Source organism: Anopheles ziemanni, chromosome 3, assembly GCF_943734765.1.
Source record: "Anopheles ziemanni chromosome 3, idAnoZiCoDA_A2_x.2, whole genome shotgun sequence".
Classification (NCBI taxonomy): Eukaryota; Metazoa; Arthropoda; class Insecta; order Diptera; family Culicidae; genus Anopheles; species Anopheles ziemanni.
The window spans coordinates 39,858,844-39,877,415 of record NC_080706.1 but is presented as its reverse complement, the minus strand read 5'-3'; the positions used below and the strand labels follow the sequence as shown (position 1 = coordinate 39,877,415).

At 43.2% G+C, this 18,572-nt stretch overlaps 6 protein-coding genes across 6 annotated transcripts; 3 read left to right on the top strand and 3 right to left on the bottom strand.

The window, feature by feature from the left end:
- Positions 1–9: 9 nt before the first annotated feature.
- Positions 10–3,238, bottom strand: LOC131289689 (ATP-binding cassette sub-family B member 6). Its single transcript, XM_058318987.1, has 4 exons — positions 2,026–3,238; positions 1,787–1,962; positions 1,431–1,636; positions 10–1,355 (listed from the first exon to the last, which is right to left on the bottom strand). Exons 1-4 carry the CDS (start codon positions 3,236–3,238, stop codon positions 392–394), a joined length of 2,559 nt encoding a protein of 852 aa, XP_058174970.1. The 3' UTR covers positions 10–391.
- Positions 3,239–7,036: 3,798 nt separating this feature from the next.
- LOC131287130 (uncharacterized) lies at positions 7,037–8,084 on the top strand. The gene is made up of 2 exons (XM_058316148.1): positions 7,037–7,159; positions 7,229–8,084. Exons 1-2 carry the CDS (start codon positions 7,085–7,087, stop codon positions 7,682–7,684), a joined length of 531 nt encoding a protein of 176 aa, XP_058172131.1. The 5' UTR covers positions 7,037–7,084; the 3' UTR covers positions 7,685–8,084.
- On the bottom strand, positions 7,699–8,332 carry LOC131287131 (mitochondrial import inner membrane translocase subunit Tim13). Its single transcript, XM_058316150.1, has 3 exons — positions 8,182–8,332; positions 8,040–8,108; positions 7,699–7,964 (listed from the first exon to the last, which is right to left on the bottom strand). The coding sequence occupies exons 1-3, from the start codon at positions 8,281–8,283 to the stop codon at positions 7,866–7,868; spliced, it is 270 nt and encodes an 89-aa protein (XP_058172133.1). The 5' UTR covers positions 8,284–8,332; the 3' UTR covers positions 7,699–7,865.
- A 420-nt stretch (positions 8,333–8,752) lies between these two features.
- On the top strand, positions 8,753–10,632 carry LOC131287031 (selenocysteine insertion sequence-binding protein 2). Its single transcript, XM_058316045.1, has 2 exons — positions 8,753–9,729; positions 9,801–10,632. The coding sequence occupies exons 1-2, from the start codon at positions 8,855–8,857 to the stop codon at positions 10,249–10,251; spliced, it is 1,326 nt and encodes a 441-aa protein (XP_058172028.1). The 5' UTR covers positions 8,753–8,854; the 3' UTR covers positions 10,252–10,632.
- Positions 10,633–11,989: 1,357 nt separating this feature from the next.
- On the top strand, positions 11,990–13,721 carry LOC131284721 (gustatory receptor for bitter taste 66a). The gene is made up of 3 exons (XM_058313583.1): positions 11,990–12,212; positions 12,287–13,491; positions 13,557–13,721. The coding sequence occupies exons 1-3, from the start codon at positions 11,990–11,992 to the stop codon at positions 13,719–13,721; spliced, it is 1,593 nt and encodes a 530-aa protein (XP_058169566.1).
- Positions 13,722–14,496: 775 nt separating this feature from the next.
- Positions 14,497–18,335, bottom strand: LOC131284720 (probable serine/threonine-protein kinase kinX). Its single transcript, XM_058313582.1, has 13 exons — positions 17,910–18,335; positions 17,702–17,830; positions 17,558–17,653; positions 17,350–17,478; positions 17,206–17,301; positions 16,998–17,126; positions 16,854–16,949; positions 16,679–16,774; positions 16,537–16,599; positions 16,329–16,457; positions 16,185–16,280; positions 15,965–16,105; positions 14,497–14,799 (listed from the first exon to the last, which is right to left on the bottom strand). Exons 1-13 carry the CDS (start codon positions 18,333–18,335, stop codon positions 14,497–14,499), a joined length of 1,929 nt encoding a protein of 642 aa, XP_058169565.1.
- Between the last annotated feature and the right edge of the window lie 237 nt (positions 18,336–18,572).

Below are 18,572 nucleotides of genomic sequence, written 5' to 3'. Positions count from 1 at the left end.
TAGTTTCACTTCGTCATCATCGATTTATTTGATCTTTTCTTTTCTATTTGTTCAAGAAAGGGAAAACGGTATAATCAGTATTCTTGTACTTAGTTTAAGAGCTGTATTAAAAGGTTTCTCCGCGAGTTGCACAATCACATCTAAACAATATTCCAACACATGTTTGTACGGTGCGGGAATCTAAAAGGACTGTTTTAGTAATTATTCTAGCTTATTTTTTCTTCCCTTTTCCAATCGTTTCAGTTTGGTATACCAAGATAATCTTTTGATCGATTAAATGGTTATCTACGCTATCACAATTCCTCTGTCACCTTCTACCAACTATTCGTTGTCCTTTCATTTCCGGCACATAAACAACACCTTTTGGGAAACTTACTTCCCCCCGGTAAGCTCAATGATGGGGATGACGATGCGCTGGTGGACCAGTAGACGGTGCAGTTTTGTTGGGTGTTCCGTTGGGTGTTCCATTAGGCACTTGTGTATTGGTGGCCGTACTGACGTCCGTCGCATTCGTTCCCGCTTCCAGGTTTTCTAGCTGCTGTTGCCACATGGCCGCGTATACACCATTTTGTTCGAGCAGCACATCATGGCGACCCCGCTCGACGATGGAACCTTCTTTAAGGACGAGAATTTCGTCCGCATGAATAATCGTCGACAGTCGGTGCGCAATGATGAGGGTTGTTCGATTGGCGCACACCTTTGCGAGGGCCGATTGAATGTTACGTTCCGTCTGGGTGTCCAGCGCACTGGTCGCTTCATCGAGCAGCACAATAGATGGACCCTTCAGGATGGTTCGCGCAATTGCCACACGTTGCTTTTCGCCTCCGCTCAACCGTAGCCCTCGCTCACCGACCTGCGTTTCGTATTTTTCCGGGAAGGTGAGAATTCGCTCGTGAATGTCGGCACTCCTGGCCGCCATAATAACGTCCGCTTCCGGTGCGCCCACACGCCCGTACTGGATGTTGTACTTGATGGTGTTATTGAACAGTACGGTGTCCTGGGGCACGACTCCGATTGCCTGACGCAGGGATGATTGGCGCACAGTTTTGATATTCTGCCCATCGACCGATATGGACCCGGTGTCGACGTCGTAGAACCGGAACAGCAGACGCATGATCGTACTCTTGCCCGCACCCGACGGCCCGACGATGGCAACCGTACGGCCGGCCGGTACGGTGAAGCTTACGTTACGCAAAACGTACCGCTCCACGTTGTATCCGAACGTAACGTCGTTGAAATCGATCCCCCCACGAACAACGGCCAACTCACCAGCTCCCGGCGCATCCAAAACTTCCTGATCTTCGCGCATCAGATCAAACATATTTTCCATGTCGACGAAATTTTTCTGGATTGCACTGTGTTTGAAGGAAAGGAATAAGGACAGTTTTAAAACATACAAATTGAAACATTCCTTCAATTTACGAACTTACCGATAGAAGGTGCCGAACCAATTGAGTGGCACGTATAGTTGAATGATGTAGCTGGCAAAAAGAACGTAGTCTCCCACGGTTAATCCCTCTTCGTACACGACCAGATAGGCACAAAGTAGAGAACCGGCGAGCAATCCACCACAAACAATTATATTTTGCATGGTATTCAGGATATTCAATGTGATGATCGAACGCCATTCTTCTTCCTGTAGTCCAGTACAAAAAGCACAGTATTAGGAAGGTCATTTGAAAGAAAAAATGTTTCGAATCGCATTCATTCACTCTATGAAGCACTCTTCCTCTAGTAATCTATTTAGATTCCAATGCTGCTGATATGTCCGATAAGCGACACTTACCTGGAACTTGAGAATTGCATCTCGGTAACAGTCTACCTCGTACTGCTCAGCGCCGTAGTACTTGACCGTTTCAAAGTTGAGCAGCGAATCGACGCTGCGTGCCTTCTGTTGATTATCGGCCAAGTTCATGCGGCGTTGGAATTTCGTGCGCCACTCCGTAACCACTATCGTAGCAACTGTAACAAGAGAAACCGGCGTTATAAAATGACTACATTTTTATTTCATTTTGGATTACTTACCAATATACAGCGTCATGGTGAGAAAAACGATGAATCCGAACCACCAGTTGAATGCCGTTATGAAGAACACAACCGCAATTAAAATGTCGACGATGGTCGGCGCGATAGAAAATAGAATGTAGTTCAGCAGATTATTGATGCTGTCCGTGCCTCGATCCATCACTCGCAGCACTTCGCCTGTTTTACGGTTCAGGTGCCATCTCAGCGAAAGGCTGTGCAGATGGCGGAAAAGTTCCAGCTCGATTTCACGCGTCGTGTACTGCTGTATGCGAATCCACAGGAAGCTGCGCAGATTGTTCAGTAAACCCATCGATCCGGTACCGCCTCCCTGAAGAAACTTGAACCCGACGTACATCAGGATCCAGTCCCAACGAAAATCAATCGGTCGCGCGGAAAGACTATCTACAATCTTTTTGTTGTAGATCGGCACGTACAGGTTGATCACACGGCCACCGATCAGCAGAGCGAAGCAGATGATCACACGAAACTGCAGTATCACATCCTTTTTGGGCCACAGGAAAGGCAAAAGGGTGCGCAATTTGCTCCAGGCGTTACGAAACGTGGACTGGTTTTCCTGCGACTGGGCGAGGTTTTGATACTCATCGCTTAGCTGCGCCGACGTTATTCCCGGTGCCTTAAGGCCGATCACGAAAAGCAACATGGTCGTCAGGTATCGTACCACAAACATTCCGAACTCCACCTTATCCTTCAGCGTCACCAGACGGAACCATCCGTCGCGATAGTTTAGGTTGATGAACGCAATGTTTTGCACCACGAACAGCATGGTCCAGAAGACGAGCAACACCAAACCATGGCCACGCGTTGGGACGGACGGAAGCTGATAGTACCGCTCCCTTACGAGCAGCACGATCGAGTACGGGTATGCGAACAGGGCTACTGAGATCGACAGGATCATGAAACCGTACACCTGCGCACCGTCGAAGACGAACCCTTCCAGCACGAACCGGACGGTTGTGAGTAACGGAAGCAGCACCAACAAAAACAGCTGAAAGTTGTACAGCCGGGACTTTCCTATCTGCAGCGGGTTGATTTCCGTTGCGTAGCGCCGGTACATGACGAGCTGCAGCGTGCCGAAGAGAAGCATGAAGCCTCCGATCGATGCCATGGCAACGGTATCCATAAAGCACTGGGAGACGCCATGATTGAACCAAATTACGTCCATGGACGTGTCGTTTGGACAGTACTGTATCATTTTTATGCCGATTTGGGGAAGCTGAGTGGTGCCACAATGGAAATACCGCAGTCAATGAGGCTGTAAATGGACACGAGGGAAATAAAAATTAAAAAATGTACGTACTAGGCAACTGCCAACTTGTGTTAGCGTGGTGCCACGACTGACGAAAAGCCTGCAATGAGCAAAAGCGTGAATGCTTGAAAATCTAAGGTTTAAGCTGTAGTTAATGATAACGACGACCATACACTTGGCTTATCATTCGACTTGATGTTGAAACAGGTGATTTAATTTGGGACTGCATATGCACAATCTTCACACCCGGACAGACAGGCCGGAAAATGATGCAAACGCAACGTTTTTGGAAGGTCATTATTATCATCATAGACTTCTGAGTAGCATCGATATGATGCAATGGGATCAAAGACAGAATATTTCAATTCTCATGGCGTAATAGCAGGCCAACGGTACTTCAGGCCAAAAATAATTTGAATCTTCCTTGGTCCAAAATCATTGTAACCAATTTCAGCACAAGGGCATGGCTCTATCAATTGACCTGTATTTGTGTACCTAGGCCGAGAGTTTTTAGTTTAACAGCAAACATTACAGATCTACCATAAAAACCATTTGGTGGAGGATGTCGTCTAGTGATCGTCATGTCTTTGCTTATCGGTCAACATGTATGGTCGGGCTTAGTGTTTCGTCACTTCAACGCTGGCTGTTTAACATGTTTGTAGAGATAAGCGATAAATGCATGCCATGAGTAATACAATGATGCGACGATTTTGCAATACCGGTAAAAGATGGTTTAGAATGTCGTGAATAAACGAAATTGTTTTTAATAAGGCAAATCATTTATCCTAATCAACATGCACACGGTATGTTTTAAGAACCTAATTATTCATCTATCTACTCTCCATGTTTCGATGGAAAGTAATTTTAATTTTATGTTTGAAGAAGCATTTCCATTTGAAATACCATGGTAACTTTTATTAGCGTTGTAACTTAGGAAACTGTACATTAAATTGTAAATATTTGATTCATCAAACCTGAACCTTTTCAATTTTATTTGTCGCATCTATTTAGCAAAACGCTTGTCTTTGTGATAGTTTCAGCGGAAGCGTAGTAGCCGCTTGTTACATCACGGTGACAATGCAAGGCTTTCTCCGTCGGAATTTAATTAACAAACTAGCGTACCGCCCCTAATGAGGAATGCATCAGCTTTGTAGAACACACTAGAACATAAAAGTACTAAGGCAAAAGCTTGACTACTTACACTGCAAACACTAGTTTCCGGCACTCAGTTAATCTGTTACCGTTTTCGACTTGCCAGCACAAAGCTTAGGGATTAAGATAAAAGTCACTTCTCCCTTTCTCCGCACAAGTTTTTCTCAACAGAGCAGTTACGTGAAAACGCCTAGACAAACAATCACACGGATTCTTTTTCCTAACACGAAAATCGTGTTATAATCTTCAATTATTTTCTTGCACTTTCATTTACAAACAGCTTGCAGATATTATACATCGCAAGTGCCCCGCGAGAATTTACCAGAACCGACTACTTCGGCAGACGATGAAACACAACTGGGGACAATGACGTTCCAAAACATTTTCTTTATTTTGATTATCATGACAGCTGATCCAGTATCGATACATCCCTGGATGTTGCGGGACATTTAGCTCATTTTCGTTTTAGACAGTTTATAGAGGTTGAAATTGATAAGTTACCATGGATGAGAATTATATATACTTTTTTTTTGGTACAGCTTTGCAAAAAACAAACTACAAATTAGATACTTAGAATTAATCGTCAAAATGAAAATGAACCCCGGGTTTTCGAAGAGTTTTCTCAAAAACATGAAACGATGATGAATTCTACCATCCATAAAGTTGTGCGTTTTGAAATGATCTTCCAAAAGGGGTCAATGGTGAAAATCGTTTGAAAGAATGAAACGTTATTAACAAATTTGCAATTTTTTGCCTAAATTGGTAATTGAGGTTAATCTATCTTGTTCTTGTAGAATTCTGTCTCATTTCCACGCAATTGATTTCCTCAAAAATAAGAAATGTCGGAAAGTTCGGTAAAATAGTAAATGAGGCCCTGGGCTAGATTCTCCTCTTCCTACTGGTTCATATTCAGCGCCTGAAGCTATGCAAAGCGCGACGCATCCATTCTTTTCGAATGTTTGATCGCTAACGGTTCGCTTAAAATAACATAACGGTTTAAACTAATCATGCAGTGGAGTTTGAATGCAGGTAATAATGGAGTGGAGGTTGAATACAACATAATTCTACATGTTAAGTTACTTTTTAAATTATACTACACATGAAGGACAGCATGAAACAATGAGTTTAGCCGAAGAAATGATTTGGAAACGGCGGCGCGCCCGCAGCGAGCAGACTGCTCTAATGGCCTTATCACACTGGTCACCAATGGTGGCTTTGCAAAGCCACCGAACTGTCAAAATTTAGTTTTGGCATCCAGTTTGACACAATGGTGCCTCTTGGTAGTGTGATAAGGCAGGCCACCTGGGAGTGGGAGTTTATATAATTCACTTTTGGTTCATGCGGTTTTCGGCAGTTTAAGATTAAAATACCGAAATTTTATAATCTTATTATGCTTATAATTGATTATTAATAAAATTAAAAAACATGAATCACTTTCAAATCAAGCTTAATATGCCAGATACAGCAAACTCCACACAATGACAGCTCGGTGATACGGGTAAGCCCATTCACCAACGGACCCCCAGCCACTCCAATGTCATTCGTTTTCGATGGTCGTTTGACAATCCAGTGCTTTTTCCATGCCACCATTGGTGACCAGTGTGATAAGGCCATAAGTCTATCGAAAAAGAGTGTTTGTTATAGTTTTGAGATAAAAGCCCAGGGGCCCATGGTCCCCCCTCATACCGCACCCCTAGGTTGATTGTGTAGCCGAAATTAAAGGTACACACTACGGTTCAAATACTCGTAGGTTGAATTTAACGAATTAATGTATCACCAATTGCATACGTTTAGGTATACAGTCTGTTCCCGAGTTACGCGGATTATGGGGACCAGAGAAATCCGCGTATCTCGAATTTCCGCGTATCTCGAATATTGCTTGACACATAGTTTATACTAGGAGTTAAGAGATCGAGCTCTTGTGTACATGCATCATAGAATATTCAAAAATTTTCTTTGTTCATTAATATGAATGCAATGCAAGCGTATTCAAACAACATAAATTGCAGCAAACGAAATAAAAAGCGTAAGTTATGCAAATGTGTAATTTACATATTTATTCGTGTGGTTGTACATCTCAGGAATTTAAATCGATGTAATAAACCCAATCTACTGTCAAACTTTGAAAACCGCGTATCTCCGAATCCGTGTAAGTCGAGAACCGCGTAACTCGAGAACAGACTGTATCGTCGCACAAGAGGTATAGCCTCGACCGAAAAACGAAGCCCGGGGCTCATTTACTTTTTTACCGAAAGAGTCTTTTGTTACACAATTCCTATCAATTAATAAATCGCTTCTTTGTTAATAAAACATGTCACACATGCCCGATGTGAGGAGGTTCGTGTAATTATAGAACACCTTAAATAATAATGTTCCACTACATTTCTTTGGAGAGTTAATGTTTTTTTCTCCATCCTATGTTAAATCGTTAAATCCTAATCATCTGACTCGAATCCGTTAAATGGGATCCAATCCTTTAGAAACCGCCTAGAGATCGATTCTTCGAATCATCCGAATTCCGATTCTACCAGCACTAGTTGCCAGGGGTCACCAGAATGTAAACAAATTTTATTCGTAGCGCTTCGCTTGAATGTACCGGCTTTCTATTTCCGTGATCAGTGTTTCTTGAAAGCTTAAAGTATGGACGAGGATTTAGAGTTTCGTGATATGGTATTGAAAAAATTAACCGAGAGTGGATCTTTGCTGGAAATAAAAGTAAGTTTTCCATGTTTCCTTGCCGTGGGATAAGTTTTGGCTAACAAATCAAAACAAATTCCATTGCAGGCAAAACTACGTGCAGTTTTGTACGATATCATCTCAAAGGAACAACCAGGAATCGATAGTACGAATGAAAGTGACATCAGCTCCAGCACTTTCGAAAAGGACTCCGATTCACAAGTTGACGGGAAAACTTTGGCGTTAGAAATTGTAATAGATATGCTCGAGTCGATGAATTTACAATATACCAAGCAGATCTTCATGGTTGAATCAGGACTAACAAGGACAGCGATGACTAAGGATCAGTTGAATCGTCATTTGGGCCTGAAAATCAACGACACTGATAGCAACACACATCAGCAGCCCGCACTGCTAACATTAATTGAGCAATCTCGAAATCAAGCTGAAGAAAATAGCTGTGAAATCGATACCGTCACCGATTTATCACTGGAAAGCAAGGCGTGTTCTTCGGGAAAGGTGGACGACATCGGCGAAAAGCAAAATATACTACCAAATCAGTGAAATGAGAATTTAGGGACAATTTATCTCTTCATAATTTATTCTCTATTTGGTAAATGAAACAAATAGGGCATTAATGGATTGCCTACGCCGTACTTGTGAGGGCCAGTTAGGGTCAGTTTGCTATAGCTAAACATAGGATACGCTATAATTACATCGGTACCACTAGTTTCGCATAGTTCTATTATCCTTTGAACTGTTCCTGGTGTAAACGTTGCGTTAACGCTCGCGAAACCACGTTCCACGAATCCATAAATCTATCCATGCACATTGCGATGCATTTCTGTAACGATAAGATAGAAAACATTGAAAAAAAAAACCATCACACCTGTGACGGGAAATGTTTATTCCCCTTTACCTGTTCCGAACCGTCCAAGTCTTGGCCCGGTTTGCCGACGCACTTTCTGAAACATTTTTCAGTCATTTTCTGAGACAAATAGAGATAAATACATGTGTTTATTGAACAGCATGAAGACATATTTACTGCTGCATCCACTTACAGTCACTAGCTCCTGAGCATTGGCTATCGCAATCTTCTGTTTGATTGTGCTCATCAGTTCATCTTTCTGGGATGAGGAGAGATTTTCGAGTGAAACGTCCATGGTGCTTCGTCGGGTCGTTTGGTAAATGCTGCAGAATAACTGCTCCCACAAGAACCGCCAATAATTGTAAATATATGTTGGAAAAGAACTACGAGAATGAAATGTATTTCGGTTGTGTAATCGAAACACGCCGGAGAATCTGTCATTTTCGGGTGTCATTTCGCGTATTTGCCTAGAGATGTGCCGGTAAGTTAGCAGTGGAGCTGGTTTGGAGCAATATGAAATTGCTCCAGTTATGAATCACATATTTACCATTCAGTATTGTAAGCATCTGTTTTGATCGTTTGCTTACATTATTTGCTATTAAAACTATATTTTACAGCATGAGGTTTATGAATTTATTTTGTTTAGATTTCTTCGAATGATCGGATCGGTATTATTGCAACCTCGCCACATCCAGCTCTTGGGCCATCGTTTGAACGAGACTTCAGTGTCCTTTTCCAGGAGGAAAAAGTTTGACGTTTCGTCGGCAGAATAATGGCGAAACATTGAAAGCTCCAGGATTTTCCTAGTGCCAAAGGGAAATGAAACAGTGCTGTGAATCGTTTTGAACCTTTTCCAACAAATCGAAATGAATTTTCACCCGGCAGCTCCGGCCTTCAACAACGGGTCCCAACCGGGGGCCGCTTCGATGGCCACAAATAATTTGCCCCAGAACGCAAATCAAACCAGCCACCAGAATGCTCCTCCACTGTCGGACGGTGAAAAATTGACCGCACGGAAAGCTCGCAAAGAGGCGGAACGGCAGAAGAAACAGGCGAAAAAGTATGAGGAGCAGCTGAAAAAGATACGCGGTCCCAAAAGCCAAAAGTTGCAGATTATTGACGAGAGTTTTCTCGAAAAGTACCAGCACGTGCAATCGCTGCCACCGGGGCCGACACTGAAGACAAAGAAGCGCTCGAAAAAAGCACCCACCGACATCGTGCAGATTAATCTATCGGAATGTATTCGGGAGCAGCTGGCCGGTGCCGGGGACCGCACGGAGACGAAGTCGATCATGCCGATCGTACCGATCGTGCCCCAGCAACCCCTGCTGCTGCACAAGGGAAAGCAACGGGAAGTGCCAAAGGAGAAGAAATTAACCCGACTGAAGAAGGACATTATTAAGAGCCGCACAGAAAAGACTGCTGCATCTGAACAGAACGAACGTGGCGCTGAACGAAAGGTTACAAGCGAGGGGACTAAATCCGCCCCGGTACATGTGGATTCGGTTACCGAACCGAAGAAAGATACAGGTCCCGTTAAAACGCACTCGTTTGACGCGGCCGCTCAGCAGAATATGGTCGATTCACCATTTCTTAAGGCAATCGAACGTTGCTGCATTAACGATGGTCCGCCACCAAGTCGGGATTCGATTGAGTATCAGAATGGGTTCCCAGCGCTCAAAACTCCTGCCTCAGTCGCACAAAAAACGACATCACTACGGCATTCGAGAAACTTCAGACCGTAAGCATTTTATGCAGACCGGAGCCTTATTTTCCCGGGCATATCTGATATTTTACACTCTCTTTATACAGGTACTGCGATCATTTTATCACCGATAGTCTGCGCGAGCTAACGGAGGAGATGATTGTAAAGGTCTTTCAATTTCAGTCGAAAGCATATGCCAAAAATCCCATTAAGGCTGTCAGTAATAAGCGCTTCGTGGTGGGTTTCAACGAGGTGCTGAAATATCTGGAACTGCGCAAGGTGCGGCTAGTGTTGATCGCACCCGATCTCGAGCCGAACGACACGATCGATCAGATGGTCAACAACGTGAAAACGCTGTGCCGCCAGAGCCAGGTGCCGTACCTGTTCGCCCTGAAGCGCAGAAAGATTGGATTCCACCTGCTCAAGAAAGCCCCGATCAGTTGCGTTGGGATGCTAAGCTATGCCGGGTGCGAGGACACGGTCAAGCAGATTCTGGACGTCGTTGAGCAGGAGCGCATAAATTATCGTAATTTCATTGCCACTTCCGGTAGCATTTGAGGGCAGCGCCGTAGGTGCGCGAAGCGTTGGCGAACGTTCGTAGCCGGGGTTGCGTTTGAGGTTGCATTTAGCATACCCTTAAGGGATAAACGTATTCTAGTCATTCCATGGCAGTACATATAGTGTATGTGGTTATATAGTGAAACAAACCCTTGCTCGTACCCCAGTCCGTAGGCGGACTCTTTATCTCTTAATTATAATCATGTCTAGCAGGCCCTATAAATGTGAGACTCGCCAATCCGGATCCAAGTGGTTGGAAATGAACCTAGTCATTTGTGTGCGGAAGTGTACAAAATTTCTATTATTACCTACCAAAATAAACGTATTATTAAATATCGAAAAACAGCCCGTCATTCTTCTGCTTCGCCCGTATGTAAAATTCTTTGCTGATATAATTTTTATAATTTACCTTGGCGTACTTGTGAAAATAATTTACACTAGAACATCGATTGCCGGTGGGAAGTAATATTCTTCTTCTTCTTGGTGTAACGACCTCTTGGTCATGCCTGCCCGTTAAGGGCTTACGAGACTTGTTTCCCTGTTGTACGTGGATAGTCAGTCCTCTCGTACAGGGGAGGGTCCGGTCTCGGTTGGGATTCGAACCCACGCCGTCGAGGTGGTGAGCCCCGGCACTCATGGGCCGATTTTCTAACCGGCGCTACCGCTCGGCTGTCGCGGACCCCCTAAGAAGTAATATTACAGCCCGCAATTATTTTATCCGAGCAAAAGCGTAAAATAACTGTATTTTCATTACGAACGACTAACATTTTGATTTTATTTTGTTCGATGTGCAAATATTCTTAATCTGACAAAAATAAGTTCACTTTTTGTACCGAAATTAGTTTCAGTCCTAAGAATAATTTTATGATTTATTTTCTTTTAACCAAGAGATACTTGTTTCAGACTGGTAGAACCATAAAGTCTCTCCCAATTCGTAGCCTGTGAGAACATTATAAATAGAATGGTATTAACTAAAAAGATTTTTGCGTTTTTACTGGATAGAATTAGTTATTACTGGAAATTAATACAAATGTAATTACAAAATATTTCTCAAAAGAAAAAAGCACAGTTGTTATGTACATTTAAAAGCATTTCTGTATTGATTTGTATTGAAAGCAATTTAAGAACATTAAAGAGCTTCAAGAAGAACAATTTTGGACAGGTTTAATTTATTGTTTTTTGTATGATTTATTATTTAGTTACATTACAAATGTATGCTACTTTTTGTCGTTAGACTCGCGCCTTTTCACATATTTAATTTCATGACTGATGAAGAACTCATATTATTACTTTCAGTAGCCACTTCCACCCCACGTGTTGTGTCATTAGTAAATGAAAATGTTTGCAAATCCACCGTATTGCGTAGTGAATGGCTATAAATTAAAACCCCTGCATCACATAAACAGTTCACTGCGTCATTTGTTAATGAAGAGAGTCTTTAAAACTTTATTAGAAAAACACAGGCTCACTGCCACGTTCAACCTCGGTTCCGTACACCTGTTGGCTTGGCAGAGAAGGACTCAAGCAGGTTAATCAATTTGCTAATGATTTCCCCATCAATACTTGATGACACTGTCCACCGCCTCGGGCGCGGTTGATTAATGGTGGATGCGTTTCCTGAGGCACAAACCAGCAGCGAACGTGGACCCAACCCGACTGCACTTGGCGACTGAAACACTGCACGGCGGGTGTGTGTGCCTGTTTTACGGTTGCAACAAAGAAAATTCTCCGGTAGAAAATGGCGGCTGCTCCGACGGTGCCCGGATTGTTACACTCACTGCAGGCACTTTTCTACATTTCGTCCATCTTTGGCGTTGTTCCCTACTCACTGTGGGCGTTCCTGAAACGCCACGTGTTGCAGTTATCAATTGTTGGCAATGTGTATGTAGTGTGCAGCTTGGTGGTCTATACCGGGCTGTATCATGTGGCCACCACAAACTACGTTGATGGTGATTGGGAAAGTAAGTGGATGGCGTTGATTTTTACCAGGCGGATGATCGTGGGTTTTTGAGTTTGGTTTGCTTATCCATTGCAGAAACTTTGACCAACGCCATTGGGATATTTATCATCTACATGGAACCACTGATGATGTGCACGGACATGTTGGCGGCAATGATAAACCAGAAACGATTCATCGAATGCTTCGACCGACTGGGGCGTGTTGATGGGAAGCTGGCCAGCGTGGGAATTCTGCTGGACAATCGGCGTGCAAAGCGAACGTCCATTTTTCTGCTACTAGCAATGCTGCTGTTCGAATCGATCATTACGGTGTACAGTTTCATTTCTTTCGAAACGGTCTACTCGCCGTGGTCAATGATTTGGTTCGTAACTACCATACCGACCGCACTTAACTCGGTCAGCCGCATCTGGTACGTGACGCTGGTGCTGGCCGTTCGCCATCGGTTCAATGCCATGAACGCCCACATGAACGCAATCGCACAAGGGATTCTACACTTCAAGGAGCAGTACGGTGGTGAACCGGAATCGGTCGGTGCGGACATTCCGCTCGACTACCTCGAGCGGGAAATATTCACCGTGTACACGCAGCGCAAGAAACAGCTGCTAGCTGGAACGCCACCGAAAAAGCGAACCCAGCAACCGACTCCGAAAATAATAACCGTCAAACCGTACGAAGGGAAACCGCTTACCCTCGCCGAACCGATCAAGCCGGATGGTGGCTTGCTGCACGGCAGCGCCGTTGTTTTAGCCCCCGGTGCGGCCAAACCAGGGGACACGTTTGGACCGGCACAGGAGTACCTTCCGACGGACCTACGGCAGCGGCCACGCATCGGCCCACGGATGGACAACAAACTGATACTGATCTGTCGGACGCACGATGAGCTGTGCGAAATCGGGAAAATTATCAACCGGATGTACAGCGTGCAGATGCTGATTGCGATGGCGCACGGCTTCGTGACTATAACGGCTCAGTTCTACTTTCTCTACTGCGGTCTCACCGGCCAGGACGTGCCGGTACTGTTCCGGTTTGCTGAGGTGCTGCTACTTTCGGTCGCCTCCATCCTCTACACGGCCCTGAAGTGCGTGGTGCCGATATTTGTCTGCTGGAAGACGAAAACCGATTCCCAGCGCACCGGCATCGAGATGCACTATCTGGCGAACGTGGTGGACGAGTGTCACTGTTACGAGGTGGTCAATCACCTGTCGCTGAAGCTACTGAACCATCATCTCAACTTTAGTGCGTGTGGATTTTTCGACCTGGACATGACCACGTTGTATGCGGTAGGCGCTAGAGAGGAACTTTCGTGCCGATTATTGAATAACATTCTCGTGTATTTTCTTTCTAGATTACCGGTGCCATTACGAGCTATCTTATCATCTTGATCCAATTCAACCTGGCGGCCATTCAAAAATCCAGTACCAACTCAACAGCAATAAGCAACGTCACGTCTACTGCTCTATCGCTAGTGGAAGAAGTTAGCACGGCTATATCGACCTATGTTGCTAATTAATTCGATTGATCACTAGAGTACATTGCTTTGAGACCATGCCTCCAATGCTTTGGAGTGGTCCGCTGGACCGATGATTTTCAAAATGCTACATCTTTGTTATTTTTTATAAACGGTTGTTGCACTTGTGAACTATCTATCGGCGTGTTTGGTTATCTGATGCAACCTTTTTTCAAATGCTCGGACATCCGCTAATGGGATTAGGCCACGCTCCGAAGCGAGTTACTAAGAACGTTCCGTCAAAAGGGTGGGAGGGGGAGGGGGTGAGGGTGGGGGGGGCTATCCTTCGGAGGGTCGCCACAAAAGAAATCGTTCCAATCATTGTACCAATCATACAGCGATAAACTTGGTATGGTAATGTGAAGAAGCTGTCTATGCATGCAATAAAATGCATATTTTTGAGTTTATTTTATGTTTTCACTGAAAAATTATCAATTCCTGAACACACTTTTTGTCGCTATTTTGGTCCACTTTGTTTCTATGTTGGCTCACCTGTGTATTTGTTTTGGTCCACATTAAAAAGGCTTATTTCACATATTATTTAAATCATTTTTACTATTCACCTTTACCTTTTTTAAATAAGTGAGAGTAAATGCTTAGTTTGACGATAACGACGCGCGTCGTTTCGTATCCGCGCATCGTCTCGACACGTAGGTGGCGTCGTTTTGGAACGTCGAGACGGCCAGCCATTTTATCGCTTTTTTCAAAGTGTTGTTTACCTTTTGTATGGGCCAGCGTCGAGAAGTTGGTCGTTTCCGCCCTCCCAATTGTAATACCCTCAATTGTTTCTGCCGAGCAGCACGAACTCGCCAGTGGACCACCATCGGAGCATGTGGGCTTTTGGTGTACAGCTTTGGGTTCTCCCGATACTGAATGCCATCTTCATCGAGGCGTCACCCTTCTCGAGCGGGATGAAGGTGTCCCGTCCGCCCGGTATGCGGATTTTCTGCTCGTACAGCGCTCTACCAGTCCGCTCCGTGGCGTGCGTGATGTAGTGCCGGTTGAACACGGTATCGTGCGTGTCAAACTTGAGCCGTGACGCGAACAGATCGTCCAACGATTGGATCCACGTTGAGGGGCTCTTCAGCAGGGCGACGATATTGGCCGTGTAACTGACTTATAGGAACATCAGCACATCAAGCATCTGCTGGCAGGACGCACCTCTCTACACACATCAGGAGCAGTGTGTCGCGAAAGCGGCGAAAGAAACCCCGGCACGCGTGGATCGGGTGTAGGCAGGATTAGATTGAACCGGTTTCGAACTCCGCTATACACCTACGGAATATCCAATAGCTACAGAATGGAAAGTGAAATGGATTTCTCTTGTCGATTCCATGCAGTAAAGTCCACGGACATTTTGAAAACATACTCTAAAAGGTGTTGGGAGCCTGTGTGTGTATAGCGCCAATTGCCACTCACAGACGACACGCAATTGTCATCTTGTTGATGTGTGCGCCGGCTTCCCGGAAAGCTCCCATGAGCACTCATCCTCTTTGCTCCTCGACCGTTGGCCAGGACGGTATCGTTTTTAGCTAGACTAAGTTATAACGTGTGTAATAATTTATTCATTGATGTTGTGTTTTAGATAATAAATTCCGAGCAACACCAAAGATACAAAAAAAGGAATCGGATAGGATCGAACATGCCAAGAACCTCGACGAAAAGAAATAAAAATTATAAACTAAAATAACTCCCTGTTATTTCGTAGTTCCTTTAGTATAATGATATTGTTTACTGGTAACAAAAACACTTTTTTTTGCAGCTATTTATATATTTATTTAATTCAAATTTTAAACAACACAACAACATATGTTTATGAATGGTAAAATTACAAAATGATTAGATTTTTATAAAACAATTGAACAAAACAACAACAAATATAACTACAATTAGGTACAAAAAAAGAAAGTATGTTAAATGTCCAAAAACCGTAATATGGACGCCGTCATCCTCATTCCTGTTCTGTACGTTCGCAAATTCGTTTTCCTGTTCTTCTTCTAAAATCTCTTCAATCGAGATGCATTCGATTGCGTTTTCTTCTTCAATATTGTCGAGAGAAGGTTGCCAGCCCTGGAAATGAGAGAAACATGTTTTAACATCTAATATTTAGTTTTACCATACGTAAGGTTTTATTTCTTCTCGTACTTACCAACACTTCTTCCTTTTTTCTTGACCGAATACTGTATTCATTTGCGTCATTTTCTTCCTCCAGCTTATCAAAGAAAATATGTTAAATGTCCAAAAACCGAGGAATTTATGCCCCCATCATCATTCCTGTTCTGTAATTCAACAATTTGGTTTTCCTGTTCTTCTTCGAAGATCTCTTCGATCGAGATGCATTCGATTGCGTTTTCTTCTTCAATATCGTCGAGTGAAGGTTGCCAGCCCTGGAAATGAGAGAAACATGCTTTAGCATCTAATATATAGTTTTACCATACGTAAGGTTTTATTTCTTCTCGTACTTACCAACACTTCGTCCTTCTTTCTTGGCCGAATACTGTATTCATTTGCGTCATTTTCTTCCTCCAGATCATCAACATTATCCCCGTCCTCTTTCGGCTCCTTTAAAAAAAGAAAGTATGTTAAATGTCCAAAAACCGAGGAACTTACGCCCTCATCGTCATTCCTGTTCTTTAATTCAACAATTTGGTTTTCCTGTTCTTCTTCGAAGATCTCTTCGATCGAGATGCATTCGATTGCGTTTTCTTCTTCAATATCGTCGAGTGAAGGTTGCCAGCCCTGGAAATGAGAGAAACATGCTTTAGCATCTAATATATAGTTTTACCATACGTAAGGTTTTATTTCTTCTCGTACTTACCAACACTTCGTCCTTCTTTCTTGACCGAATACTGTATTCATTAGCGTCATTTTCTTCCTCCAGCTTATCAAAGAAAATATGTTAAATGTCCAAAAACCGAGGAATTTATGCCCCCATCGTCATTCCTGTTCTGTAATTCAACAATTTGGTTTTCCTGTTCTTCTTCGAAGATCTCTTCGATCGAGATGCATTCGATTGCGTTTTCTTCTTCAATATCGTCGAGTGAAGGTTGCCAGCCCTGGAAATGAGAGAAACATGCTTTAGCATCTAATATATAGTTTTACCATACGTAAGGTTTTATTTCTTCTCGTACTTACCAACACTTCGTCCTTCTTTCTTGGCCGAATACTGTATTCATTTGCGTCATTTTCTTCCTCCAGATCATCAACATTATCCCCGTCCTCTTTCGGCTCCTTTAAAAAAAGAAAGTATGTTAAATGTCCAAAAACCGAGGAACTTACGCCCTCATCGTCATTCCTGTTCTTTAATTCAACAATTTGGTTTTCCTGTTCTTCTTCGAAGATCTCTTCGATCGAGATGCATTCGATTGCGTTTTCTTCTTCAATATCGTCGAGTGAAGGTTGCCAGCCCTGGAAATGAGAGAAACATGCTTTAGCATCTAATATATAGTTTTACCATACGTAAGGTTTTATTTCTTCTCGTACTTACCAACACTTCGTCCTTCTTTCTTGACCGAATACTGTATTCATTAGCGTCATTTTCTTCCTCCAGCTCATCAATATTATCCTCGTCCTCTTTCGACTCCTTTAAAAAAAGAAAGTATGTTAAATGTCCAAAAACCGAGGAATTTACGTCCCCATCGTCATTTCTGTTCTTTAATTCAACAATTTGGTTTTCCTGTTCTTCTTCGAAGATCTCTTCGATCGAGATGCATTCGATTGCGTTTTCTTCTTCAATATCGTCGAGTGAAGGTTGCCAGCCCTGGAAATGAGAGAAACATGTTTTAGCATCTAATATATAGTTTTACCATACGTAAGGTTTTATTTCTTCTCGTACTTACCAACACTTCGTCCTTCTTTCTTGGCCGAATACTGTATTCATTTGCGTCATTTTCTCCCTCCAGATCATCAACATTATCCCCGTCCTCTTTCGGCTCCTTTAAAAAAAGAAAGTATGTTAAATGTCCAAAAACCGAGGAACTTACGCCCTCATCGTCATTCCTGTTCTTTAATTCAACAATTTGGTTTTCCTGTTCTTCTTCGAAGATCTCTTCGATCGAGATGCATTCGATTGCGTTTTCTTCTTCAATATCGTCGAGTGAAGGTTGCCAGCCCTGGACATGAGAGAAACATGTTTTAGCATCTAATATTTAGTTTTACCATACGTAAGGTTTTATTTCTTCCTTTACTTACCAACACTTCGTCCTTCTTTCTTGGCCGAATACTGTATTCATTTGCGTCATTTCCTTCCTCCAGCTCATCAACATTATCCTCGTCGTCTTCAGGCACATTTTCTTTCTCCACCTCAATCACATTTTCCACGTCTAACTCGATGCCATTTTCTTCCCCGAGCTCTTCAACATTATCCTCGTCGTCTTCAGGCTCAATTTCTTTCTCCAGCTCAATCACATTTTCTACGTCCAACTCAATGCAATTTTCTTCCCCGAGCTCATCAACATTATCTTCGTCCTCTTCAGGTTCATTTTCTTTCTCCAGCTCAATCACATTTTCTACGTCCAGCTCAATGCCATTTTCTTCCCCAAGCTCAACAAGATTATTTTCGTCCTCTTCAGGCTCCTTCTGACACCTGAAACAACAGAAGAAATCTTTGAATCTCATTCCGTATGATTTTAGCATCTGTATCTAATCGCTACAAATGCTCAAATAATGAAATACGTATACTGCGATTGACTTATAGACTGTTTCGAAGGCCGCAAATTACATTTCATAGTCTACTAGATGCAATCGGTTTGATTTTACATTTTCGCAATTTCTATTTAGGTCTCAGTGCACACTGAGGTTCCAGTTAGCACCAGCGTTCAACATGGTAAACCATCTGAGGTGTATATTTACTAC

What these genes read in the sequence shown, in the direction of transcription:
- LOC131284721 (XM_058313583.1), top strand. Translation starts at nt 11,990, where the DNA reads ATGGCGGCTGCTCCGACGGTGCCCGGATTGTTACACTCACTGCAGGCA. An exon ending in CGTTGATGGTGATTGGGAAA is followed by an intron (nt 12,213 to 12,286) that starts GTAAGTGGATGG and finishes TATCCATTGCAG; the next exon opens with AAACTTTGACCAACGCCATT. An exon ending in ACATGACCACGTTGTATGCG is followed by an intron (nt 13,492 to 13,556) that starts GTAGGCGCTAGA and finishes TTTTCTTTCTAG; the next exon opens with ATTACCGGTGCCATTACGAG.
- LOC131287031 (XM_058316045.1), top strand. Translation starts at nt 8,855, where the DNA reads ATGAATTTTCACCCGGCAGCTCCGGCCTTCAACAACGGGTCCCAACCG. An exon ending in CATTCGAGAAACTTCAGACC is followed by an intron (nt 9,730 to 9,800) that starts GTAAGCATTTTA and finishes CTCTTTATACAG; the next exon opens with GTACTGCGATCATTTTATCA.
- LOC131289689 (XM_058318987.1), bottom strand. Translation starts at nt 3,238, where the DNA reads ATGATACAGTACTGTCCAAACGACACGTCCATGGACGTAATTTGGTTC. An exon ending in ATGCAATTCTCAAGTTCCAG is followed by an intron (nt 1,637 to 1,786) that starts GTAAGTGTCGCT and finishes ACTGGACTACAG; the next exon opens with GAAGAAGAATGGCGTTCGAT. An exon ending in TGGTTCGGCACCTTCTATCG is followed by an intron (nt 1,356 to 1,430) that starts GTAAGTTCGTAA and finishes CTTCAAACACAG; the next exon opens with TGCAATCCAGAAAAATTTCG.
- LOC131287130 (XM_058316148.1), top strand. Translation starts at nt 7,085, where the DNA reads ATGGACGAGGATTTAGAGTTTCGTGATATGGTATTGAAAAAATTAACC. An exon ending in GATCTTTGCTGGAAATAAAA is followed by an intron (nt 7,160 to 7,228) that starts GTAAGTTTTCCA and finishes ATTCCATTGCAG; the next exon opens with GCAAAACTACGTGCAGTTTT.
- LOC131287131 (XM_058316150.1), bottom strand. Translation starts at nt 8,283, where the DNA reads ATGGACGTTTCACTCGAAAATCTCTCCTCATCCCAGAAAGATGAACTG. An exon ending in ATGCTCAGGAGCTAGTGACT is followed by an intron (nt 8,109 to 8,181) that starts GTAAGTGGATGC and finishes TATTTGTCTCAG; the next exon opens with AAAATGACTGAAAAATGTTT. An exon ending in ACTTGGACGGTTCGGAACAG is followed by an intron (nt 7,965 to 8,039) that starts GTAAAGGGGAAT and finishes TTATCGTTACAG; the next exon opens with AAATGCATCGCAATGTGCAT.
- LOC131284720 (XM_058313582.1), bottom strand. Translation starts at nt 18,335, where the DNA reads ATGAGATTCAAAGATTTCTTCTGTTGTTTCAGGTGTCAGAAGGAGCCT. An exon ending in GAAAGAAGGACGAAGTGTTG is followed by an intron (nt 17,127 to 17,205) that starts GTAAGTACGAGA and finishes TCTCATTTCCAG; the next exon opens with GGCTGGCAACCTTCACTCGA. An exon ending in GAAAGAAGGACGAAGTGTTG is followed by an intron (nt 16,106 to 16,184) that starts GTAAGTACGAGA and finishes TCTCATTTCCAG; the next exon opens with GGCTGGCAACCTTCACTCGA.